General features: G+C 42.6%; 2 protein-coding genes and 1 long non-coding RNA gene across 7 annotated transcripts; all 3 read right to left on the bottom strand.

Annotated features, from left to right (window-relative positions):
• Positions 1 to 264: 264 nt before the first annotated feature.
• Positions 265 to 1,164, bottom strand: LOC112847548 (uncharacterized). The gene is made up of 2 exons (XR_003221140.1): positions 804 to 1,164; positions 265 to 575 (listed from the first exon to the last, which is right to left on the bottom strand). It is a non-coding gene; the product is annotated as an uncharacterized LOC112847548 (long non-coding RNA).
• A 1,462-nt stretch (positions 1,165 to 2,626) lies between these two features.
• On the bottom strand, positions 2,627 to 5,285 carry LOC100692206 (sepiapterin reductase). Of its 2 annotated transcripts, none has more exons than XR_266945.4 (4): positions 4,918 to 5,285; positions 3,914 to 4,204; positions 3,179 to 3,438; positions 2,627 to 2,971 (listed from the first exon to the last, which is right to left on the bottom strand). XR_266945.4 is itself a non-coding variant. In XM_003453636.4 (4 exons), exons 1-3 carry the CDS (start codon positions 5,237 to 5,239, stop codon positions 3,248 to 3,250), a joined length of 804 nt encoding a protein of 267 aa, XP_003453684.1. In that variant the 5' UTR covers positions 5,240 to 5,282; the 3' UTR covers positions 2,630 to 2,971; positions 3,228 to 3,247. The 2 variants fall into 2 exon arrangements, 1 of the variants encoding a protein (XP_003453684.1); XM_003453636.4 differs by having other exon boundaries at positions 2,630 to 2,971; positions 3,228 to 3,438; positions 4,918 to 5,282.
• Positions 5,286 to 7,547: 2,262 nt separating this feature from the next.
• LOC100708927 (excitatory amino acid transporter 1) lies at positions 7,548 to 24,868 on the bottom strand. 4 transcript variants are annotated; one of them, XM_019361457.2, is made up of 11 exons: positions 24,640 to 24,868; positions 24,328 to 24,444; positions 19,550 to 19,689; positions 19,337 to 19,474; positions 18,428 to 18,632; positions 18,304 to 18,346; positions 15,759 to 16,039; positions 15,404 to 15,637; positions 13,743 to 13,937; positions 13,537 to 13,671; positions 8,373 to 8,583 (listed from the first exon to the last, which is right to left on the bottom strand). In XM_019361457.2, exons 3-11 carry the CDS (start codon positions 19,686 to 19,688, stop codon positions 8,373 to 8,375), a joined length of 1,581 nt encoding a protein of 526 aa, XP_019217002.1. In that variant the 5' UTR covers position 19,689; positions 24,328 to 24,444; positions 24,640 to 24,868. The 4 variants fall into 4 exon arrangements, with proteins under 4 accessions (XP_019217001.1, XP_019217002.1, XP_013132028.1 ...); XM_013276574.3 differs by having other exon boundaries at positions 19,550 to 19,692; positions 24,640 to 24,849; XM_019361456.2 differs by lacking the exons at positions 24,328 to 24,444; positions 24,640 to 24,868 and adding an exon at positions 19,760 to 19,866 and having other exon boundaries at positions 7,548 to 8,583.
• Positions 24,869 to 26,472: the final 1,604 nt, after the last annotated feature.

Raw genomic sequence — 26,472 nt, 5'->3', positions numbered from 1 at the left:
TTCAATCCATCTTGCCCTAATGTACGCACCTTTGGCTTTATTGATGTAAACGCCATCTAATGCAGACTTAAGGGAAAATTAGATTTTGCTTATCAGATTCACTTATCCAAGGGTTTCTACTCATATTTTGATTAATAATTTCTCATTCTTTCTGTTCTACTTTGCTTGCATAGATGTTTATTGGTTTAATAGAAATCTGATGTGGTTTAAATTTAAAATATTCCCATTTTTCACTGTATGAAGAAAGATTGAAGTCTTTAATAGTAAAGAAATTACTGACGTGATCTGACTGCGCATTTGCCGACATCAGGAATTCTGTCCCTGTCGGTCACGTCTTCACCTTCAGTCCGGACCGCTGTCTGCAGGTGGAAGGTGAGATGATGTCGCGTCTGCGTTCAGGTTTCTGCTGCTCGGTGGATAATCGGCTGTTTCCTGTCCCGATGACAAACTCAGTTTCCTCCGCCGTTGGAGGAAACGTTGTTTGAGGGTCGTCTGGCGGTTCCTGCAGACGGTGATCGGCGCCATCAGTGGAGAAACTGTCATGCCTGGTTGATGATGATTGAGGTGTCCTGCTGCTGCAGATAATAATCAATAATCAGTAAACCCCCACACCCCACCGTGACATGACCAACGTGTCCGTGTGTGCGCGCGTGTTGGTTAAAGTTGCTGCTCGGGGTAAACGTGTTGAGAAGAATTAAAGTCTAACTCAGAACAGCAGGAGGAGCAAGTGAGCAGCCGTCATTAGCTGAGTACGTTTCATCAGGTGTTTGTTGGTTTGAAAGTGAACAGGTGGAAGAACCCACACTGAGTCAGTGAGATCCAGATGTTCGCCTGGGCAGATGTTCAGCAGCAGCCTGGTCAGCGGTTTGCCCTGGGGAAGGCATCACAGAGACTTCTTGATGTCGGAGGTCAAAGTTCAGCCCAGGGAACAGGAAGTGATGTCACCGATTTAACACTAATCATTATTCTGATCTTATTTTTGACTGCAGGGATTGAACCTGTATTTTAATCAGTGGTTACCCCAACAGGAAGAGGAAGCTCCAGCGCAATATACCTGCTCGGAGGTCAAAACTAAATAGGGCTGCAGCTATTGATTATTTTAGTAATGAAGTAATTGGATAAGGAACACTTTTGTCTTATTAAAGAGGAATAATAAACATTAAAAGGAGAAAAAAACAGAATGAACTGCTCTTTTTTTCTATTTTAAAAACGGCAATGTTTTAAAGTTTAACTGTAAACAACATCTATGAAAGATTGTTTAATTTTAATCTATGTTTCAGATTAAAATTTAATTTAATAAAACATTGTCTTAAATGTAAAATATATAATAAGATATATATTCAACCTTAACTAGGCCATTAAATGGTACCTTTTCTCTTCTTGGAAGGCTTTCTTATGTTAATAGGAGGAGTTTCTGTTGTGATGGTGTAGACATGAATAATTCAGTGTTTAACCTAAAATCCTTCAGGTCAGTAGTTCACAGTTTTACTAGCTCACGTTAATTTTTATTGTCTTGTGAAAAAAGCTTTTATTTTTAGATTTTTCAAAAATAATGCAATATAATTAATACAATATTATATATTTTTCCACTTTTAATCTGAAAAATGTTACAAAGCCTTCAAATTAATCTGGTCTAGTACACCCCACACCCTCCTTTAGACTCACCCTTGTTCGCTTCCATTTAAAATATGATGGCTTTATGATTTAAACATGTATCAGACTAAGTTCACAGCTCATCTCCAGATTTCAATAACACTTCTGGAGCTCACTGCAGATTTGTCTCTGTGTGAAACAAACCGTGTCAATATTTGTTGGTCGGGCGCTTTGACAAAGGACTCCAGCAGCTGTCTCTCAGTAAAGGGTTTAATGGTGGTCACAGGAACAGCTGCTGTTTTCTTTCACTGTACCTGAGCTCCACCTCTTTGCTCTTTGGTGTGTAAACAGCTTCGCCTCCATGTTAAACTGTGCCAGTGTCCTCAGCACTGCTGCTGTGGTGTTCTCAGGGTTTCTGTGTAAAACTGAATTACTCGATAAATCGTTTCAGGTCACGTCTTCCAGGTGGCTCATTGTTTTTGAATTATTTATTCTTATTTTGTGTTTTTATTTTTAAATGAAATTTTCCATTATTAGTTTCTGTCCTGTGTGACCCGACCAACACAGGACATCAGTCAGCTGACAGTCATGCTCTGCAGTCACACTGAGGTCAAAGGTTAGTTTGGAGCAGAGAATGATCAAAGTGGAACAACTCTGCTGGGAAGACCAAGTACAGTCACAGCTGTGAAGGGGTGACAGGAAGTGCTCCCAGCTAAACACCCTAAAGTCAGACTTAAGTCAAGCTTTGCTACCATCTCAAGACGACTCATTCATCATCTTTTTCGTCCTGTAATGAGAACGAGGAGGTGGAGGACTGCTGAACGTGCTGGAGAACACCTGAGCTGCAGCCATTCCTGTTCTTGGTCGTGAAATAAGTACCTGCACTCACCTGCTGTAGATGAGCATGAAGGTGGGTGGGGTCAGGGCTACATCTCTGCTGTTAACCTCGGGATTTGATCACTTCCTGTTGGTGTGACCCTGTCTGAATAAAGATTTTGTAATTTATGGAAGAAAACAAACAAAAACAAAGAACCACACAGCTTCTCTCAGATTTATTTCTAATATGACCAGTATCAGGTTTACAAAAGTGACCTCATCACAAAGGAAGTTACATGTCAGAAGCACCAAGCAGCACGAACACCAAACGGATCCACTTAAAGCTCTTTAACAAGTAAGGCACCTGAAAACGGCTTCAACACAGCGCGGGAATCAAGATGTGATGACATCATCACAGGGAACCAGCATGAGATATCAGCGCTCTCTGCTGAGGACATGCTGTTGCCATCTTTTTATACAGTCTGTGGAATGTGTGTGGGTCGACCCGAGCTTACGTTAGAGTCTGCGCCGATGTACGGTGATGTCATCAGGAAACTGTGGGCTAAAGGGGAAAAAAATAAAAAATAAATAATGAACATTTTGCTCAGAAACCACAGATGCAGCCAGCAGGTGGGCAGTGTGACAGTGTTTATTCAGCCCAACATTTTAATTTTGTATAAGCTTTATCTTCTAACTATGAGAATATATTTATTTTCTTCTCTGAACGTTTCACTGTTTTACTGAAGCTCTTTCTGACCTCCGCACTTACATGTTCCACCTGACCTCAGGTTATAGTGAAGCCGAGCAGCCGGACGCACCTGTGCTACCTGCTCTGAGTCTACAGGTCGTAGACATCGACGTGAGCACCGGAGGTGTAGCTGTCCTCCAGCAGCAGCTTCATCAGCTTGGCGCAGGATGCCTCACAGCTCATCAGCTTGCCTTCGGCGAACTGGTCGCCGAACAACTTCCTGATGCCGGGGTCAGCTGACCTGGAGCGAGCTTCCACCTGCATGGCTGTATCCAGCGGTCCTGGGGTGGTCACAAAACAAGAAGTGATGTCATGGACTGCATGAAGCCTGTTACTGCTCAGCATGGCTAATGACTCATTATGACAGATTTCTTCAGCTCGGTCTGGTATGGCAGGCCAGAGAGGTCAAAACTGAATCGCTTTCAAAAATAAAGACATTTAAAAAACATTTAAAATTTATTTTAAATAAAATAAAATTTATTTTTAAATGTTACTTTTGTCCTTTTTTACAATGAATTCATTTTATTTTGTTTACAGTCTTGATTTTATTTTATTTTTTTACTATTCAGCTAAAAGCCATGGAAGTATTTTATTAACCCCACATTCATCATCTGTGTCCTCACATCCTTCAGTTTGATTTGAATTTTGACCCTTTCAGCCCTCCATACTCACATATGAAGTATTTTGCCTTCAGTGAGCTTCGTGTCTTTACAAGGAAAACCGAACCAGCTCAGCAGGCCACGCCCCCTGCCTCACCTGGTGAATAGCTGAGCACCCGGACGTCCGGCTCCTCCAGCGCCAGCACCTGGAACATCATGTCCCGGGCAGCCTTCCCGGTGCAGTAGAGCGCCCAGGATGGGAAAGGCTTGATGGCGCAGAGTGAGCTGATGTTCACTACGGTGCGCCGCAGACCTGGGCGCTGCGGGAATGCCTGCAGCACCCGGGCGGTGAGGCACCAGGCGGAGCTCACGTTCAGCGACAGGTACGAGTCCACCTCGGCGAGGTCATTGAAACTCACAGCGAAGCGTGACACATCACCCAGAGAGGCTGGAGGGGGCGAGGTCATGAAGGTCAGAGGTGAAACCAGCATGAGTCACAGAGGTTTAAAGAGTTCATTCATTTAAACATCAGGAAGCAGAAACATTAAAATTCATTTGGATTATTTCAGATTTTTTGTTAATGAAAAAAAAAAAAGCAAAGAAAATCAATAACGACATGTTCAAAAAAGTGATTAGGAAGAAGCAAAATCTTACAGAATCCCCCCAACATTCCACCCTTTAGTATCCAGTAATCATCACTTCCTGTTTATGCACCATCCCATCATAGCCCAGTAACACACACAGTCCTCCTCCTTGAATTTGGCTCCTCACTGGAGGTTTGAATTCCATTCCCTCACATTTAAAGCATTCATGAAATATTAAATACAAAAAGATACAGATCATCTAAACCCCAGACCACAGAAGAAGAACTTCACTTCCAAAAACAAACATTTAATTTATAAAACTGATTTTTTTTTCTTCCAAGCTAATTTACCACAGGCAGCGAGACAGGCTGCGCATGTGCAGAGTACTCTGATTGGACGAAGTGAGGGCGTTACAGGTGCCTCCTCTTCAGTCATCACCGAGCAGCACAGCCGTTTAATACTACTACTACTACTACTACTACTAATAATAATAATTATGATGATGATGATGATGATGATGATGACTTTCTGCCAAACACACACTAAACACACGTGACTCCATGCAGCCCGTCCTCACCTGCGTTGTTGACCAGCATCACGTGATCCACCTGCTCGATAAGCGCGTCTTTCGCGGCTCTGATAATTGCCTCCAGCCCCTCCGTCCGACCCACGTCAGCCACTACGCTCTCCACCCTAAGCCCGGCTCGGCCCGCCTCTGAGGCGGCCAGCTCTTCCCGCACAGCACGGAGGTCCTCACCGGAGCGAGCCGCCAGCACGAGTCCGGAGCCCGGCGTCACCAGCCGTGACAGCTCCCGGGCCACTGCCCGGCCGAAGCCCCTGGAGGCCCCGGTGATGATGCACAGCGCTCGGCCCAGACTTGCAGGGTCCGCGGAGGACATTATGGTGATGATGATTGATGATGATGATTCTTCTTCTCCTGAGCTTATATGGCTTCAGTCCGGCGGCACTCTGGCGCCACCTCTCGGTTTCATCTGTTTGCACCTTGAAAGACTTCATTCACTGAGTCGCGTGATTCCCCCCCACCCCCCACAACACACACAAACACAATGACCCGGAGTCAGAGTTATGAAAGACACGAACATCATGAGATCATATATGAACACAGTGCTGAACACAAGCTCACGTCTTTAAAGTTTCACGATTAATAAAATGACGAGGTTTTAATTCTCTCAAATTCAAATTCAAATTCAAATTTTATTTGTCACATACACAGTACGATATGCAGTGAAATGCTTAGACAACTGCTCGTGACCTAAAGAAAAAAAGACTATGAATAGGATAGGAAATAAATATGAAAATTAAAATGAAGGGTAAATTTAACTAGGAAGGAATAAAATAAAATATAAAAATTAAAGTTAAAAATAAAATAACTGTACAACAAAATACACAATACACAAATACACAATATAGAAATGTATAAGAATATATGAAGAAATATAGAACAATAACAGCAGCTGTACAAGTACTAAATGGTAATGAAGAAATATAATGTCCAGGGTTGTGCAATCCACATGTGTAAGTGTCTTGTCCAGTGTAAATATGCTTAAAGTGATTTATTTAAGTGACTTAGTGATAAAGTGATTCGATTAGATGACCACGCAGTGTAGTTGTGCAGTGGCCACTAGTGTAAACAAATGTCCAGAATGTCCAGTGTGTGTGTAAAAACCATATGTGTGGGTCAGTACTATGTGGTGGTGTGATTGAGAGACCGTATCACCTGCGGGAAGAAGCTTCTCCTCAGTCTCTCTGTGTTGGTCTTCAGGGAGTGGAATCGCTTTCCTGACCTCAACAGAGAGAACAGTCCATTGGTGGGATGGCTGAGGTCCTTCACGATCTTCCTGGCCTTGGTCCAGCACCGCCTGCTGTAGATTGAGTGCAGGTCGGGGAGCCCGGAACGGATGGTGTGCTCAGCTGATCGCTGAGCTGATTCTCTGTTGTGTTGATGTGGTTCTGTACAAGCAAGAAAGGGTGAAATGAAGGAACAGAAGAAGAAGCTGAGAGGTTGTTTAATTCTTTAGCTGCCGATGGTTCACACACACACACACACACACACACACACACACACACACACACACACACGACTGAGTTTTGACCCAGAGTTCACAGTGCAACACCCTGTCAACTCAGAGTATGATGGCGGCTAGTTGCAATCCAAGATGAACGTAAACAGCTGTAAAACTAACTTTTAGTCTGAATTTGTGACTGAGTAAATAAAACAGAGCAGTGGCCAGGCTCTGTGCGTGGACGTGCTGCAGTGTGTTGAAGCACAGGAAACAGGTATATGAACAGCTATAGACCAAACCTGTCAATCACAGGTAGCCCCACCCCAAATTCTACCCGCACTTCCTGTTCCTCTCTGACACAGGTGGGATCTGCTTTCAAAAGAAACTTCCTGTTTTTTCAGGCTTTAAGAAGCAACTGAGTCCAGAAACAGCTTACTGAGGCCATAGGTTAGCTGAGCAGGGCGCTGATTACCTCATAAATTTCAGAGTTGCCTCCTGCTGGACGTTAGGGAGGGGAGGTCAGGGGAGGTCAGTTCATCTTCTGTATACAAGCTTTAGGTCCACACTCAGCAGCTCCAGTGGGAAACATCCCTGTTAGTTTGGATTTATTACGAGACTCGGGCTGGTGACTGAAGGACTGCAGACTTATCTTCTGAAGGATGGACGGAGCTTTAATCCAGGAGTTTAATCAGATCCTGCATCCTCTCTGATGGCCAGCAGGGGGAAACAGGAAGTTTATTTTGAAAGTGACCAATCAGAGTCAGAGAGCAGCAGGAACGAGGAGAGGGTTTATATACTGACCTCAGGCCAAATGTTTTAAATATTTATTCATACAGTGCTTTATTCTAATGATAATAAGAGTCGGTGTAACGAGGGCCACACAACACTTTACAACACACCCAGCAGCAGTTAAGAAGCATTTAGCAGAAAGCCAAAAATATGCCACAGATGAAGGTTTGTGGGATGTTTTTATAATCGTTATAGCTGCCGGCTGCTCGTCCTGATTAGTTACGAGCTTCCTCATGATCGTCAGTTTGTGTCTCCGATTTGCAAATTGATCCAAAACCCTCAATGTACACGACACACTTCCTTTGACACGCCTGCAAACAAAGCAGCCTTTGTATTTCATACCACACAGACTTTAATATTTCAAATTCCATATTCAGATGAAAGGAGACAGACAGGAAGTGATTTGCTCTGTTTATTTCACTGACGTCAGAATAAACAAAACACCAGTTCACAGCTTTATGATGAAATCATTAACGTTAACACGTTTATGTGTCACGTCTAACGTACATTAGCACTTTATAAAAACCTCAGTGAGTCTCGCTGACTCACACACAGAGTGGAAAGGTTTAGGTGTGTGCATGAGGCGGTATCACTAAGCTATAAAATAATAATAATAATCACAATATCAGCATGCTAAAGTCAGGAAGATAAAGAAACAAAACTCGTTTAGGATTTTAATTTAGGTCAAAATCACAGACTGTATGTAAAAGACTGGAACTTCATTCTTGGTAACAACCAACAGGGGGCAACTCTTGTTTCACAGATGTATGTGTTGAAATGCCCCTCCTCCTTCCTTCACCTTTGACCTCAGTGAATCGTTTATTACCGAGTCGTGTTTAATAAATTGTGAGATTAATGAAGGTCGTGTTTAGAGTCAAACTAGTGATGACTGTGTCTATCTTTTTATACAGTCTGTGACTGAAACTGCAGAGTGTGATTATATTTTTCAGTTTAACAGATGAGCTTTGCCCCCACTTCCTTTTATTGGGGGTTATTGATCGGGCACGCCCTATGGCCGATGCCCAGCCTGTAATTAGAGCAGCAAACACAAGTCGGACACTAGCTAACTATGTGACACACTGATGGGTAATGTGGTTTTGGCCTCTGGGGTGGACCAGTAAAGGAATGTTAACAAAGCCACTATGTGAAGTCATGACAGTAGATCCGGTCCCCACTCTGGGAGTCGGGAACCCTGCATGCGCGCCTGCCGACCTCGGAGCTACATGTTGGATTCGCTGTGGCCACGTTTGTCGTTCTCGAAGTCGCTGTCCTGGGAGATGAGTTTGTAAGGTTTCTTTCTCTCCTTCTCCTCCAGCACTGAGTTTCCCATCTCCACATCTCTGCTGCGGAGCTCGTGCCGGGACAGGAACTCGACAATGCCAGCGCCAATCGAGTCACCCAGGACATTGGTGGTAGTGCGCAGACGATCCCTATAAGAAACCAGAGGTCAGAGGGCAAAGACACACCAAGGGCGAGGCACGTGTCCTTTCAGACTGTCCATTCAAAGGAAGAAGTCTTTAAAAGATCCACAGAAACACCTTCATTAATCTCAAGATTTATTAAACACTAATTGTGTTCTGCAAGCCTGCTGAAAGCAGAATAAACTTTTTATTTTCTGTTTGGAAATGGATGCGTTTGTGTTCGGAAACACTAAGCTTTCTGGAACTTTGTGGATTTAATCTTTATCACAGGTCTACAGTGAGCTTTCAGAGCAGAGCACGTGAAAGGATTGACCTACTTTCAAACGTCCCGCACACCTCTCTGAACTTTCTGCTTCCTGCAGGCTTCCATACGCTCTCATTACACAGATGTATGAATATCTGAAGCTGCAAACAGCAAAACACGGAGGACAGCAGTTGATCTGAGAGCCAGCTGATTTTCTGGTTAGGGTTTAAAACAGCAACCACAGACCAAAAAGCTGAACATAGCGGTGAAATTATATTAGAATAAATATCACATAATTAAAAGTGTGAGTCACAAATAAAAACAAGAGTGAAAAAAAATAAAATCTCAATAAAATTGCCATCTCAAACAGGGTTGACAGACAGGCTGAGGAGACAGGTTTAAAAATGGCCGATGAGGAGGCGTTTCTAATGTGTAACAGCAACAAAATCCACAATTTAGGAAGAATGATGACTATATGGGCATATCTGATCATTTATGTCTAAGAAGAAACTGGTTTTCTAATCAATAACAAATCATCAAAAGCTGTTCATAGATTCTGTCAGTATTGGTCTTTTTGTGATCACAGCAGCATCCTACGATTAAACATCTCCTTTGTCTCCTTGGAACCAGTGAGCAGGTAAAATGGATGGATGGATGGATGAACAGATGGATGGATGGTTGGATAGAAAGATAAAATGATATCTATCTAATAGACCCCAGTTTGTTCATGTAATTGGAGAGTCCTCTTCACACACTAAGGTTAATTATGGAGTTCCACATGGCTCCGTGCTAGGACCAATTCTGCTAACATTATACATGCTTCCCATAGGCAGTATCAGTAGATGGCATAGTATATATTTTCACTGATATGCAGATGACACCCAATTGTATCTATCCATGAAGCCAGATAACACACACAGAAAGAGAGAGCAATTAGTTAAACTGCAGGAATGTCTTAAAGACATAAAGACCTGGATGACCTCTAATGTTCTGCTTAAATTCAGATAAAACTGAGGTTATTGTACTCGGCCCTGAAAATCTTAGAAACATGGTATCTAACCAGATTCTTACTCTGGATGGCATTACCTTGGCCTCCAGTAACACTGTGAGGAACCTTGGAATCCTTTTTGACCAGGATATATCATTCAATGCACATATTAAACAAATATGTAGAGCTGTTTTCTTCCATTTGTGCAATATCTCTAAAATTAGAAATATCCTGTCTCAGGAAAAACTACGTAATGCATTTATCACATTTATTACTACTAGGCTGGACTACTGTAATTCGTTATTCGCTCTTCCCTGAAAAGTCTTCAGTTAATCCAAAATGCTGCAGCAAGAGTACTGACAGGGACTAGAAAGAGAGAGCATATTTGTCCTGTTTTGGCTTCCCTTCATTGGCTCCCTATTAAATCCAGAATTTAAAATCCTGCTCCTCACATACAAGGCCTTAAATAATCAGGCCCCATCTTATCTTAACGACCTTATAATACTGTGTCACCCCATTAGAGCACTTCGCTCTCGCACTGCAGGCTTGTTGTTCCTAGAGTATTTAAAAGTAGAATGGGAGGGAGAGCCTTCAGTTTTCAGGCCCCTCTTCTGTGGAACCAGGTTCTAGTTTGGATTCAGGAGACAGACACTATCTCTACTTTTAAGATTAGACTTCAAACTTTCCTTTTTGATAAAGCATATAGTTAGGGCTGGATCAGGTGACCCTGAATCCTCCCTTAGTTATGCTGCAATAGGTGTAGGCTGCTGGGTGATTCCCATGATGCACTGAGTGTTTCTTCTTTACGCACCACATGTTAATAGACCTCTGTTAGAGTGAATTGTTAAATGTTTGTCATTTTTATGCTTACCATCTCTACAAAAGGAATTTCACTGTCCCCCTCCCCAGATTCTCGAGGTTCTGGGTGGGGGGCTGTAGTCTTTTATTACAGGGAACATCCTTGTGAAGGTCTTTTTGATGTAAGCTTCCTGCCCAGCAGGAGGTCTCTCACTCACTCACACACACACACACACACACACACACACACACACACACACACACACATTCTTACTTACATACAGAAGTTCACACATATACATACAATGCCTTAGAACCATGTGGGCGTTGCTTTGCTGTGTTTTGTGTGAACTGTCTCTCAATAAAAGGCAGCGAGAGGGGGCCATCGTCGGGGTCATTTTCGTGGTGGACACAGGCAGGCCTCCCTTGCGCAAGTAATCGATCAATCGCTGACTGTCTTGTTTTCTTTCATGATGAATAAGTCTCTAGAACTAGCTTGTGGGAACACAGACCCAACAACCTCTCTGCATTGAATCATACTTGTTTTTACTCTCTGGCTCTCTTCCACAGCATGTCCTTGTCCTGTCTTCCTCCCCTCACCCCAAACGGTGGTGGAAGATGGCCGCCCCTCCCTGAGCCTGGTTCTGCTGGTTAAGTTCAAACTTTTCCTTCCCATTGTCACCAAAGGGCTTTCTCATAGGGTGTCATATGATTGTTTTCTCTGTTTTCTTTGTATTATTGTAAAATACTATACTACTGCTACTAATAATAATAATGCAATATAAAGAGCCTTGAGGCAGCTGTTGTGATTTGGTGCTGTAAAAAAACAGAATTGAACTGAATTGAATTAAACTGAATTGAATAGATGGATGGATGGACAGATGAATGGATAGACGATGGATATTCGGACTTTGTGACATAAACCAGGATAACTAAGCAGCATTGGAATATCAGACTCTTCACTTCCTTCTGTTCCAGGTGGAAAGTCCTCCTGAAGCATCCTAGTTAGAGCAGAGTTTTTTCTTATTACCCCAGTTAGCTGAGTAATTTCAGGGAAGGGTATTCTAATTGAAACGATTAATTTGGGAAACCTAATTATGTTTCTATGTTAAAACTCTCTGCAAAAATATTTAATACAAAAGGGAAGATGTGGAGCGAGACTCATGGGAGCGGGAAAAATGTGTCACTAGGTGGTTGTAGACATGGAGCTGTATTTGACCTTTAAATGAGAGATGATTCATGTACGGGTACTTTACACAACAGCGTTTATACTCGATCAGGCTCCTTTCACATTAGTGCTGAAAAAGAGTGTTTTCAAAAGCGAAGGTTCTGGAAAGCTGCTGATTACAGAGTGGTGAAATAATGTTATTGTTAAGGTAACAACAACAATAACCTCCCAGTGGATCCAATCATCCAGGTACTGAAATCCCACAAAGCTGATCTTTTTCATTTCAACATTGTGTTTTCAGAGGAGGACAAAACGCATATTAACAGAATCAGATTTATGGGATTCTTTTTAAAACTTTATTTAGTATCATGAAGTGAATCTCTTGAGATTAAGAACCTATTTTGAGGCTTGTGTTGAAGCCAGAGAGAGAGAAAGTGTGAACTTTTTGAAAATCCATTTGAAGTGGATTTTCAGTGGCAGGAGAAAACAGAAGAGGCCTTCCAGTGTTTGAACCCTCTTAGAGTGAGGTAGTAGCACTAACCACTGAGCCACAGCGCTGCACATGGTCTGTTAGCATGGGTGCAGTAAAGCTTCCCAGTAAGTGTGACAATAAACATAAAGAAGCATGATTGAAAACAATTTAAAGCAGCCTCAGTGTCTGCATTGCCCATCCTCTACTTTCATGCAGTTCAGTTCTGACTGTAGTCGGAACCATTTTGCACAAAATACAAAAGCTGTAAATATGTGAATGTGACACACAAATCAACTCCATGCATATATTAAACGTATTAAACAGTAGCTTTATTGAATGTATGTGTATGCAATGTGTTCTAATGTCATCTACTGCAAGGATGTCTAACTCATTTTAAGTGGATCACTTTGATTTTAAAGTGGATCACACCAGTGAAACTCTAATGCTTTTCTGTCAGTGTGAAGAGGTTTACCTGCGTGTTTAATCCCTGAAATATTTTAGTATAAGAAAAAAAAGTGTAAGTTTAACAGGATGTCTCAGCTTTTCTGCTTTTCTGCATGATAAATAAAAGTGGCTGTAGAAAATGAAAGAAATATGTCAGAATGTCCTTTGCAGTTTAAAATGTAAGAAATAAATGTGTAAAACAACAGAGAAGGTTCTGTTAGCTCATGCCCAGAGTGAGCTGTAATGATCAAATAGAACGTTTTTCTTAGTTTCTTTCTTTCTGTCTTTATTACCTTGGACCCACCATAAACACCTTGAGGCAACTGCTGTGATTTTGCATGATATGAATACGATTGAATTGAATATAAATTTGAAATTTCTATCGTAGATGGTGAAAAACAAGATGTTTTCTGATAATGTTTATCTCTTACTTAGATACTTTGGTCTAGTATGAATGGCCATATCAGTAGGAAAGGCTGTGAAACTTGTAAAACATATGAAAATACTGTTAAAAGTCCAAAATCTATGCTTTCCTTGACGTTTTCCAAAGCCATCCAGTGGCCTTATGTTTAAAGGCCCTGGTCTTGGCGAAGCATGTGTAATGGTCCGAGTACAGAGTCCTGTGAAACTCCATGATTCTCTGTTCAAACTGGAATCTGTGGGATAAATCGGAGTCTAACCAGCACAGCGGAGGTCCTTTAAGCACTAAAACACTGAACCCACCAGCGATGAAGACAAAGACAACAAAGTGCTGATGAAGATCAGCACTTGTGAAGTTCTTGTTGCCTACATTTGCATGATGAGTGAGCTGGTCTGCCAACAGTGATTGCCAACAAGAAGGTACTTACAGGAACCAATCAACTGCAATGATGAGAGTGATGTCATCAGTGGGAAGTCCGACGGAGGTCAGCACAATCACCATGGTAACCAGACCTGCCTGAGGGATGCCAGCAGCACCAATACTGGCTGCAGTTGCTGTGATACTTTCAGAAGGAGAGAGAGAGATAAATCCACAGAGTTTGAGTATGAAGACGCCTGTTAGGACTTTAGTTACCTGATGGTGATAATCTGTCCAAAGTTCATCTCCATGTTGTTGACCTGAGCAATGAAGATGGCTGCCAATGCTTCATACAGAGCGGTTCCGTCCATGTTGATGGTGGCGCCCACGGGCAGCACGAAGCGAGTGATCCGCTTATCGATTCTGTTGTTTTCCTCCAGACATTTAAAGGTGACTGGCAGCGTGGCTGAGCTGCGAGACAGCAGAGAGGAGGATTTTAAAGCATCCACAGAAACAGAGAAAAGTGTTTCAGACCCACTATTATAGCGCTTAGCACCGAGAGCGGGTTCATTTATCACGCTTCATTTACAGACATCTCTAGTTGAAACAATAAATGTGGTAAAAATAACGGAACATGTCAACGAGAAGAATAAGATCATGTTTTAGAAAGAGGTTTTTACAGAACAATAATCAGCTCATATATCTATGACAACAGCTGCAACTATGTACTGCTCCTGGAACTAAACCATTTACTGCAACTACAGCAGCAAAACAACTGCTGACATTACCCAAACCACTGCAACTGAACAGCACCAACACACCCTACAGCAACACTCAGACATGTCAATTAAACTGAAAACTGCAACCAACCACCTACAACCAGTTAACCAACTATTCAACTAAACCACCTCTGAACAATGACTGCCATACTGAGATAAGTTGCTTTGGGTATGCTACTGTTAGCTGCTGTTAGTGACTGTTAGCTTTTGTTAACTGCTTTTAGCTGCTGTTAGTGAAACAGATTTTGCAGTAGATTTAAACTTATTGCACGCTGACTCTAGGTAAATAAACTCTTCTATAATCAGAGAATGTAATCAAACTGTTTATTAGAGGGAAAGTGTCATTTTTAGTACATTTGATCCTAACATTAGCTAGCATTATGTTAGAACCAGCTCTTTTTGTTTAGCTGGCTCATTTTCAGCTGTCTGGAGATGGAAAGATCACATATCTAATAGCCACAAAACCCAATTATTCAGAAGGGAGATGTCCTTCCCTGCCAATGAATTCATATATGGTGGGGGAACATGGCAGCTTCCACAAACCGTTGCCCGCTCCTATGTAACAGATGAATCTTAAGTTTATGAGAACGGATCACTTTGTCGGAAAATCTAATTAAAGACTAATCAATGTATATTTATGAGTATAGTATACTTTTTTTTTAGTAAGTAACCTCAAACATGAACAAACCTTGACAAAGTTAAAGCCTGAAAACTAAATGGTGAGATGGAAGACATTTATTTGGATCTTTGAGGGCCCTCATATATTAATTATGGTTTGATCGAAAGAAATTATTGAAGATGAGTCTCACCCAAACGATCCAGTTTACATGCGCCTGAAGTCCATATAAACTGGACCATCTTAGTTGTAGTTTTTTAAGTTTCAGCCACATTTGGCTCACTCATTAGACAACAAAACCAACCAACGCAACTTACATCAACCATTACATCTACCGGTACAACTACAACTATTTACAACAATGACCGCAACTAGAATGCACCAGTTAAGGTCAAATATTTCTGTCTTTTGAGTAACTTGGCTCATCTTCTCTGGCAAAAGTATATTTAATGAACAAAAAGAAAATTGGTGTGTTTTGGTGTTTCTGGTCAATAGAAAACACCAAAACTTCCATTTGTTGAAGTTTGGTAGAAGTTGCTCACCTGGAGGAGGTCCCCAGAGCCGTTACCAAAGCTTGCAGGAGCCCTGCGATGAAGATGAAGGGGTTCTGGCGAGTAATGACAAAATAAAGAGTGGGCAGAATAAGAACAGCATGGATCATCAAGCCGATGATCACTGTGATGGTATACATGCCCAGCTGGCCACCCATCTGGGTCAGATCGTCCATCTCCACAATCTTTCCTGCAATCAGGAACAAGATGCCAATGGGAGCATACCTGAGAAGAAGTGAAGAGTGGTGCGTTACTGCAGATAACTTTCATGGTGGATTTTTTTCATGGTGGACAGGGAACTGCTTTTTATTCAAAACATTTCCCAGTGAAATCTCAGATGTTTTACCACATAATGATGGCGACCAGGCGCATGATGGCTTCGTTCAGGCTGTCAAAAAAATCCCGCAGGAGCTGGCCCTGCTCTTTCATGTTGCCAATGATTAGACCAAAGCACATGGAAAAGACCACCAGCCCGAGAGCATTGACCCCGTTCACTTGACCTGGCACCGGGATGACTTCCTCTCTTGTGATCTCCATGGTCTCCTGGGTGCCATTGGTTGAGTTAAAGAGGGTGTCATTCACAGTCACCGTCACATGAACTGTTCGTTTTCCATATTTGGTTTTGAACTGGAGAATGGGAGAATTAAAGGAATAAGGTTAGACGAGCGGAACAGATGACCTTCTCAAACTTCACTTATGGAGTTTTTATTTCATTCCCTAAGGATTCATCATTGATTGAGAAAAGTTCATCAGGACAAACTCAAACTCCTGACCTCACCCTTCACGGCTTGCTTCAGAATCAGAATGAGAATACCTTCATAATCCCTAAGGAAATTATATGGGTTACAGTTGCTCCAAGACAATAACAGTAACAGACTAAACTAATGAACTAATACAATATATTAAAAAGTTTACAAGTATAAGTAATAGCTTTAATATAGATACAAATAGTTCAATTTAAAATTCAAGAATATTACAGAGGTGATATATATATGATTGACATTTAATTCTATCCTGTGAAACGTTGTCATTTGTTATTTTACTGTAGAGCATGTGCAAAAAGGTGTAACTATTGCAGTGTGTACTGTGCATTAGACGGAGGAGTTGTACAGGGACAGACCTGCTGACATCATGAGGTACCAAGATTAGCTGTAAAAGTTCAGCACGCAACAAATGAGAGAGTTTAGATGTAAATGGCTTAAAAGTGTTTATATTGCTTTAAAAACAGGGTCAGAAATATTACTCTGACGTTGTCTCGGCATCTGTCCACCATCATTTAGTAACCAAAAAAGATGCATTTCATTTCTTCTTGGCAAAAATTGTATCAATATTTCTTGAGAAACCATTTGAACTGATTGCTGTTCTCTGTCTAAACAGCATCAACATCAGCCTGTCTACAGCTCAAACTTAGCCATCAAACCATGACTGTTTTTTCCAGGAGACCAGGAGATAACGTTCCAAACATATTTGCTGTTAAAAAGGTTAAACCTTCCACACAAACAATCAGTTTTCAGGAAAATGTCCTTCAGTTATTCAGGAAGTAATACTAGAAGAGCGCAAAAAAAAAAAAATCTGTAAGACTTATAATTTCTATTCAAAGTCCTTCTTCACCATCACCAGTAAACCCTCTGGGGTTTGGATTTGGTTAATGTGCACCCGTGTTTAGAGAGTTTTAGTTTTTAGAGGGAAAAATCTGCCCCTGAATGCTTCTTTATCTCATATCAGGATTAAAAATGGACTCCAGTTTGAGTGTCCCTGTTAAGCTTTAATTTCTCGTCAGTTTCCTCTTACAAGACCAGCTCTTATACAAAAACCTCTCCACCGTCAACATCTGCACAACTTTAATTTGGAAACTTTTTGCAACCAGAAAAAGTCTCATCTTTCCAAACTGTTGTCTCTCTCTGTAAAATCTATGAATCTCTGAGTCTCTCACTGATGGATCATTAAAACATGATCGTACACTCGTGTCTTCAACCCCGCTGTTTCAGCAGCAGCAAAACATGCCAGGTTACAAAAATCGAGAGGTGCACGACCTGCAGAAACAACAGTAAACCAGGAGCTTCATCAGTGGATGTGACGTCACTTTTGTCGTATGGCGCCATTAGCCAGCGTGAGAGTGGTGAAGAAGAGCAAGAAGAGTTCTTTAACTTTTCTCATGAATGTAAATGTCAATTATTTAAATGAAACTTTTTAAACAAAGCTAAGTGTTTTTTGGACTGCTGGTAAAGTCATCTTCAGTGCTTTCACTTAAAAGTGTACGTCACTTTAATGTTCAGGCTGGATCTAACTGCAGTGTACAGCAGCTCAGGTCTGATGGCCCGGTCAGGAGGCTGTGTAAAGTGAGACATTCATGTGAATGGAGGTGAAATCACAGCACAGCCATCGTCTCATTTCTGTGTCTGCTGATTTTGTCAGACGAAGCTCTGAGTTTGACATGTTTGGAGCTGTTCTGTTGTCTCCTGGAAACCAGTGCGAGGTAAACCTCTGCACCTCAGCATCTCTATGTGAATGAGAGGGTGAAGAAGAGGTGAGAGGAGAGAGGTGAAAAGGAGCGAGCTGTGGGTTCATTTTGGGTTCATGTCGGGTTCATGCTGAAAGATTCTTGGAGCTGTAATCGTTCAGTGAGCTGGAGTTGGCAGGAAGGAAACTTTCAGAGCCAGTGAGAGCTTCAGGGTGACATCAGGTTAAAAAGACTAGTAGCATGTCAAGTTTCATCAGTGCTTAAAGACTGAGCTTCGTTCACCTGAAATATCCAAGCACTCTGAACACGCCAACATGTAGATGGAATAAACGATCTATGATCCAGGTGGAGAGATTAACATGCCATCATTTCTGTTCCAGTGATAAAAGCTGCAGGAGCTAGTTTACAAGGTATAAAAGATAAAGCTCACCTGTTGCGTGCAGGCTTGGACCAAGTTTGGTGGGAACATATTTCTGAAATGAGAAAACAGGTCATTCTGAGACAGCATGGACTAACTTCAGTTAAAAGTGTGACAGCATCACTGTTGTAGCTACCTGATCAGGTCCAGGAAGGCATCGGCGGGACTGACTTGCTCGATGGTCTGCTGCTTCCCAAACTCATCTTTAGAGCCTTTTCCCGGGTGGATGATGAGCACGATGATGATACCGATGAACACTGCGATAATGGTTGTGGTCATGTAGTAAATCACGGCTCTCATGCCCATCTTTCCTGAGGCTTTGCTGTCCAAAGCTGCCATTCCTGATGGAAAGAGGGCGGGATATGTTTGATCATTAACACAGTTTTTCTGGATCATAGTAGGATTATGAATTAATCGTCTAACAACATGTGAGTTTAATGGATGAACATTTGATGGTTTAAAAAACAAATCCTGTCAGAGAAAAACAGGTATTTAGTGAGAGAGGAGATGGATGACTTATTTTAGTGTTAATGGTTAATGGTAATGACTGACTTAGAATTCAGTTACATATTTCAGCCCTGGAGGTCGATGCTTGGTTACAGCAGAAAAAAAAGTTCAATTTTGCCTCTTTTGTTAGCGAATCAGTGGGAACCTCTTCATCACCAGACCGGGCTGAAGGCTGACTCTCAGTGAGTATTAGTTTGTAGGGACGACCTCCCTGTGAACCACCTCCATCAGCTCAGCTGGGACACTGCTGATCTTTTCATGGTGTGAAAACCCCGAGGGAGCTTAGTAAAACCAACAAAGAGTTTAGGCCTAATTTAGAGGTAACATCTTCTCAGCCAAAGTCCTGACGGTTTGCTGATAATGTTAAGAGGTTTTAAGGAAACAGCTTAATAACAAATCATACTAAGGTTAAAGGTGAACGTAGCTGATGACAGCTTACAGCAGTTGTCGCCATCACAGTTACAAACCACTTTTCTGACTGGTTGGTCACCATTTCTTTTCCAAACTTGGAGGATGACCACTGAGCTGTGCACTGTACCTGTTATTAGACTGGAGATCAGCAAAGGCAGGACCAACATCTGCAGCATCCTCATCAGCAGCTCTCCAGGGAAGGAGAAGTACTTCACTTCTCGATAGGTCATTTTGTAGGGGCGCAGCGCGAATCCGAGAACGATTCCTGCCGTCAAAGCACGTTCCTATTAACAACTACAAAACTGAAGAGATGTCTCTGTTTCGCAGCGGGTGTACATACCTACAATAACTGCTCCAACTGTGAAGAGCACAAAGGAGTTCTTCTTCAGGAAGGCCTGGACGTCCTCTTTAGAGATATCCTCCACTTTTCTCTTGGCCTTCATGGTGCGAATGTGAATGCTTTCCCTGATGCGCTGCATCCTGCTGAAAATATGAAAAATGGAAGCATGATGTCACTAGGTTTGTGAATGTAGATGGTTTCAGAACTCACCAGTACTGAAGCACTGGCTCATTACTGAGGCATCCGTCAAGGATCCACCTTCTTATATTTTCACTATACATGTTACCCACTGGATCTGTCATGGTCTGGGTGTGTGGCTGGAAAATTCCATTGAAGGTCTGGACCTCCCTGGTATCCACCCATGGGCAGGGCCTACAGCCTCCCTCACCTGAAGCTGATTGAGGCAATCAGGTTGGAGATTTAAGCTGCTTGCTGACACTGCTTCCTCGCTAGTTTGTCAACTACTCTATGTTGGTAACCAGGCCTCACGCTTCATGTTCATGAATCTCAAGTGCTCTACTACAGCGGTCCCCAACCCCCGGGCCTCGGACCGGTACCGGTCCGTGAGTCGTTTGGTACCGGGCCGCGAGAGTTGAGGCTCAGGTGTGAAATGTATGGTTTTCAGGGTTTTTATCGGTTTTCAGCGTTATTTTGTTATTGTTTTTATCGTTAACTCAGTTTTCCTGGGTCTTTTCACGTGTGTTATGAATAAATCTTCTTTTTTTCGGTACCGGCACTAGTTTTATTTTGTTGTATTTATCCGCGACACCTTATTGCCGGTCCGTGAAAATATTGTCGGGCATAAACCGGTCCGTGGCGCAGAAAAGGTTGGGGACCGCTGACCTAACCCACCTGGACCGCACCACATCTCCCTCAACGCTTCCATTTCCCACCTGCACAGTAAGACGGAGATTTTCATAGCTTCCACTCTCTCCAGAACTCTAACACTGCTCTCCTCTCTTCCAGTACGTACCTAATCACCAGCAGCTGCCATTGCTCTCTTGGACCTGTCCCCTTGCTTATCCCTCTCCCCTGGCCAAGACCCTCACGCCCCATATATCAAGCCTTAAATCAAGTACTAACGTGAACGTCATTTTGGTGTTAGTCAATAAACCTTTGTTAAACCCTTTACTCTGCCTTCACTAATTATACTCATCCCCCCGCGGGAACATGTTTCCATACAGTCAGGTCGCTCTTCATCTCAGCTCCACTTTGTTCAGCTAATTGTGGTGCAGTTTCCTGCACGTGGGTTTGATTTTTGGTGCTCGGCCTCCAGCCGCTTTGTGACAGGATCTGTCTTTCAGAAACTCAGTATTCAGTCTCACTCTTTTTGATGATGACACTGAAATCCAAAAACTTAGTTCAACTAAATGACAGCAAACCTGAACAGAGTACTCCCCACCCCAGATGTACCAGTGTCTTTGTGAAGCTGCTCGGCCCTCTTTACGTTCAAACTGTAGTTAAGATCTTAAAAACAAAACAAAAAAACAATAAAAAAACCCAAACATTAACCATGTAACCAATGTTCCCTCTAAGCTGCGCACGTGCGTAATTGCGCACTGCTGGCACGGTCTCTGCGCACAGAAAAAAATTAACCTGAATTGAAATTAAAATTAATACTTTAACAATTCTGTTTTGCAGTGTTAGTCAGTGAGTGACTGGCTGCTCCCGTAAGTCCAGCCAATAATGCGATTTACATTTGTATATACGCAGCTAATCAACGTCACTGACAGGGTATGACAGCGTCCTTATGTGCCGACACCGGTTTTTTAGCTGGCAAAGCAGCATGGCTGATGTGGAGTGAAGCCACGTTAATGACAACCTGTACAACCATTGGAGATGTGAGCAGGACAGACGGAACAATTGACGGAAAATGTGTGGACTTTATACCAGTTTTTAAATTGTGTTGATAGGCCACGTAAAACCAGAGTTGTGATAAAAAAAAATATGCAATGTTTGTTTTTTTTCCTGAATACTGTCGTTGTTTATATTTACTGCCGGAAGAAACGGTAAAAACGGCGTTTTATAAGAAAAAAGGCTGAAAGCACTCTCCGCCTGTGAACAAAAACAAACTCCACCCCCCTCTCCCTTTCCTATTCGTCCAAAAAAGTACCATGTCGACCAATCAAAAAATGATATGGCAACGTGGCATCTAGTTGTTAAGAAACGGGGGGAAGTTTTAGGAGTGACGGCGGTGCTTTGATATGTGAGAGATTTGCGACGTTAAGCGCAAATCTTGTGAAGTTAGTGTGTAGTGTAGTTTTGTTGTGTGTCAGAACAATGAGGCCAGTACTGAATGTTACAGGTGTTACAGGAGTGATACAGCTCCTGTTGTCAGGCCTGCAGGTATCAGGCTGTTGTTCTCCTTTATCTCATAGGGGACAGAAATTATTTTTTGGAGTGGCACAAATGATTTGTGTGGCATCAGATTTGATGCAGAACAGCTGATTGTTCTGTAAATAGTTTGAAATCCATCCATCCATCCATTCGCTTCCGCTTATCCTTTCCAGGGTCGCGGGGGGCGCTGGAGCCTATCCCAGCTGTCATAGGGCGAGAGGCGGGGTACACCCTGGACAGGTCGCCAGTCTGTCGCAGGGCCAACACACAGGGACAGACAACCATTCACACTCACATTCACTCGCACATGCCTTGGCTGCATTTAAAAAAAAATAGCTGCAAAAATCGTTGTTGTTTGCCAAACTGAGTTACTTTTTTGAAGAAGTAACTATATAATTAATTGCCCAGCATTGGTCATTATATACTCTCTCCCAGACCACAGACTCATAATACAAGTCAGAGCTTTTTTTAAAAAAGAAAGAAAGTTGTGTTTTCAAAATTGGAGTTTAAGTTATTTTTACTTCCAATAGTGTTAACATACTACACAGGTCAATGACTAGATTTTTTTTACATTTTCATTGTAAGTGGGCTAAAGCAGTTAATTAAAAGTAGTCTAACATAAATGTAAATGCTGTAATTTGATTATTTTAATAAACCATGTAACTTGGATGGATTAGATATCGGCGCGACCACAGTGCACACGTCTGATGTCGCTCACAGTGGTCCAAGGGATCGCTCAGGGAGTTTGTGTGTTCGCTCAGACACGTGAAAAATTAGAGGGAACATTGCATGTAACCATCTTCTTCTTCCTCTCCCTGATCCCTAGCTGGCGTTAGGCCTGGATCAACTCCTAAGCCCATACGCTGCTGTGGGTGCCAATGGTTGTCGAATTTCCTTCACAGCTCGTTTCCATGCATTGCGATTGTTGGTGATTGTCCTGGTCTCGTCAAGATTCATTCTGCGATCTCTGATGTCATCTTTGAGCTGTTTTAGCCATGTTTTCTTCGGTGCCGTTCGTTGGATTCTCCACTGGGTTGGTCGTTTACGCCAGAGGAGTTGGTGTGGTAGGCGGCTCACATCCATTCGACACACATGGCCAAACCATCGCTATTACTTTAGCAGTATTATTCTAACTCCTGTCCCATTATTATTCTGTTTGGAGATATTTCCACTGAAACTCAAAGAGATGAAGCAGTCTGTCTTTGAGATACAGACGAGTATTCGACACTAAGAGTAAACTATCCTGCTGTAAAAAACAAGAAAGTCTGCACAAAGAGGTTGTGGTCACGTCGTTGTGTCACAGACTGCTCCATTTCTGCAGTTTTGTCACCACTTAGTTTTATTTTCACTTCCTGTTTGGTCGGTTTTATGAGAAGGTGACAGTTTGGGTTAAATACACCTGTCCCCAGTGTTAACATTACGCCAACCAACTGTCCACATGTTCAAAGTAAGACCAGACTTGAAAATCCTTCTTACTTTCAACAAAATATTGTAAAATATGGACAAATCAACCCTGCAGTTCACCAGTAGCCTGTTTATGTTAAGACTTGGGTTTGTTTAATATCCAGTCCATTTCATATAATTATTTCCCTACTTTGAAACAACTAAATATCTTTTAACATAAAAAATGCAAGGTCCCAATAAATGTGTGAGATTTCATCTGAAAGGTAACATGATCTAATTTCTGAAACTGTGCCTGTGCCACAGCATGTGGCTGAAACACAAACTGCCCCAACCTGAGACGGGACACCTATGACCTGATAAGTGCTGAGAGGGGAACCCCGTCACGTCAAAAGGCTCAGTCTGTGATCTTGCTTGGGTACGAGTGACGTAAATGTTGTCATCTGATCGTGAGTGTGAGGGTCTATGTGGACCTCCCCCTTTGGGACCACAAACTCATCTTTGGAGAATTTACAGTACAATTCATCCCAGGCAATGGACATCAAACATCAGATAAGCGGCACTGAGACTCCAGCCGCCATGTCCGCAGAGTCATCAAGGCAGTATTCATCACTGATGATAATCTAAATCCCTAACTGTTCTCCCAAGGCTTCAAAATCCGATGACAGAAAACATAACTCTATCAGACATAAAAGACATATTTTTCCTAGACCCAAGTACTTTTTTTGCTCCAAAGTTAGGGTGACTTGGCCCTCTGAAGTATTTCTATTACCATTCTGTATTTCATTATCTCTTTCCTCTCTGAGGTCTACGTTATCGTCAGTGATGACCATCCCCAACCCTAACCCCGGGAGATAATAATGCATCTCGTTTTTTAATTACATTTTTGGCAATTATAGAGCAAACAAATTAATTATTCCAGCTGAAATTGAAAAAGTTTACCATCGCATGAGGAAAGGTTAGGGTAGGGTTACCATCTATGATGGCTTAGATTCAGGTGTTTCGATCCAAATCAGAGATAGATGCTGCTCTTCACCTACCTGTTGGGTGTGGCGTTGGCCCTTCAGACGCTGAGGTTGACCCGGCAGGGAGAGAAAGCAGCAGAGGGACAGAGAGTCTGAGCGATGAAGCTCCTCGGTGTGGGAACCAGAGCTCGACTGCAACCAGAAAAGACAGGAGGGGGCATCCAGAGGAGGGGGGCGGGTGAGATAATGATCCTCCCATAATAACACTGTTAGCCCTGTGACACACTTTCAGGTAAAGCCCAGGTGGATGAAAAAGTTTCTGAGAAACATCACAGGATTGTTTCACTGACACATTATCTGCCTTTGAAAGTTCCAGCTCTTACTCACCTCTAAACGCTCTTCCTCACCTCTTCTGCACTCCTCTCCTTCTTCAGCTTGAAGTGTGACTTTGATGCTCGGTTAGCATCCACATATTTATGTGAAAGGATGCCAATCAAACAATAAGCCGCGCCTCCCTCGGGACGTGGTATAGTTTGAGGTTACTCCTCGGAGTAAACGACGCACCACAATTAGCTGAACAAAGTGGAGCTGAGATGAAGAGCGACCTGACTGTATGGAAACATGTTCCCGCGGGGGGATGAGTATAATTAGTGAAGAATATCCCTGAAATCAGGTCGCCTAGCCTCCTACAAACACTGTTCCCCGGTCACTGTGGCAGCAGTGAATGAAGCAGGAACATCGGCCTGTGACGGCTTTACTACACTCGCTGCTATTTTTAATACTGCCCTTCGATGCCTAAAAACAGACTGAGGATGAGCTCACAGCGGGATCTGACCGACAGAAACAACAGCATCAGCTGATCATCTCAGAGAACCGGCTCTGATCTCTGACACGATGATGTTGTTAGTGAAGCTGGAGGCGAAGCTTCGGACTGTATGCTGGGTTTACTTTGTGCTGCTTGTGTTTCTCAGACCGAAACGTCTTCATTAAAGCCAGAAACGGAACAATTTTGTGAAAATCGGTTTCATTTTCAGGTCGCTGTCAGAAACTCTTCATCCAGTTGTAATGAAACTGGAGTCGTATGGATCCCACAATGTGTGACCTTTGACCTCTACTCTGACCATGGAACTCACATTAAATATTTTTTTTGAGGTTCGAGGGGGAATGCACACACACACACACACAGACAACATACTGACTGTTGTCAACCCCCCCCCCCTTCATTGCTGTGATTGGCTGCCTGGTATGCCACCCTGCCCTTAGACCTGTTTTTTTTCGGATGATCTGATATTGTCGTGTTGGTGTTGTTCCCAGAGCAACATAGTGAATGTTGTTCCAGGATCAATATTGCAAGTGACCAATCACATTGTTGTGACGTTATTCTTTGGCGTGCCAAGCCATTCGTGCATTTATGAAATTCCAATGTTGCAAGGACAATATCAATTCTGCTTAGCGTTTATTAAGGGTTAGGGTTAGGGTCAGGGTCCGTTGATCGGCGGACAGAGGCGGTTTCTCGCAGCTTAAGTACAGTTTTTTGTTTTACGGAGGTTTTTCCCGAAGTCGCAAAAGTATGACGTCACAACATTCTGATTGGTCACTTGCAATGTTGATCCTGGAACAACATTTACTATGTTGATCTGGGAACAACACCAACACGACAATATCAGATCGTGCGTTTTTTTCAGCTTACGTTACTTCTTCTTGTGCTTTTTTAATGTGTGCAGTAATAAAACGTTGTGCTGGGTTTCCTGTTAGATAAATGTTTTCAGCAGGAAGTGAGTTAAACACCTGAGGATGATGATGTTAGAGCGGGGGGTTGGACGCATTTACCCTTTGACGCTGCTCGGAAATAAGAGGTGAGCTGCAAACACCTGTGCAGAGGACAGATGAGGCTGCAGGATGTTTCCTTGATCCTATCATATACTGTGTTGAAGATGAGGAGCTCTGCATTCAGCAGGAGCTTTGTCCCTGGACCAGATCCTGACCCCGGGTTCACCTGCATCGCTCACACTGCATCAGAGAGGAAGCGTTTACACACAGAGCAGCTGCTGGTGTGAGTGAGTGAGACTCAGGCAGAGCAGTTTCATAAGAATCTTTTACTCCTCCTCCTCCTCTTCATCCCTGCCCTGAATGAGAACATCAGACTGAAAACAACACAAGAACAAAGCTTCAGACAGCAGACAGTTCACTCTGACCTCTGACCTTGCTCTGTGTTTCCTG

The sequence above is a fragment of the Oreochromis niloticus genome, linkage group LG7 (genome assembly GCF_001858045.2).
Source record: "Oreochromis niloticus isolate F11D_XX linkage group LG7, O_niloticus_UMD_NMBU, whole genome shotgun sequence".
Lineage (NCBI taxonomy): Eukaryota > Metazoa > Chordata > Actinopteri > Cichliformes > Cichlidae > Oreochromis > Oreochromis niloticus.
Note: the sequence above shows the minus strand (reverse complement) of the source record. Positions and strands in the feature narration are given on the sequence as shown.

What these genes read in the sequence shown, in the direction of transcription:
- LOC100692206 (XM_003453636.4), bottom strand. Translation starts at nt 5,239, where the DNA reads ATGTCCTCCGCGGACCCTGCAAGTCTGGGCCGAGCGCTGTGCATCATC. An exon ending in GATGCTGGTCAACAACGCAG is followed by an intron (nt 4,205 to 4,917) that starts GTGAGGACGGGC and finishes CGCCCCCTCCAG; the next exon opens with CCTCTCTGGGTGATGTGTCA. An exon ending in GGTGCTCAGCTATTCACCAG is followed by an intron (nt 3,439 to 3,913) that starts GTGAGGCAGGGG and finishes TGACCACCCCAG; the next exon opens with GACCGCTGGATACAGCCATG.
- LOC100708927 (XM_019361456.2), bottom strand. Translation starts at nt 19,851, where the DNA reads ATGACAGATCCAGTGGGTAACATGTATAGTGAAAATATAAGAAGGTGG. An exon ending in TCCAAGCCTGCACGCAACAG is followed by an intron (nt 16,040 to 18,303) that starts GTGAGCTTTATC and finishes CCCATTCTCCAG; the next exon opens with TTCAAAACCAAATATGGAAA. An exon ending in CTGGTCGCCATCATTATGTG is followed by an intron (nt 15,638 to 15,758) that starts GTAAAACATCTG and finishes ACTTCTTCTCAG; the next exon opens with GTATGCTCCCATTGGCATCT.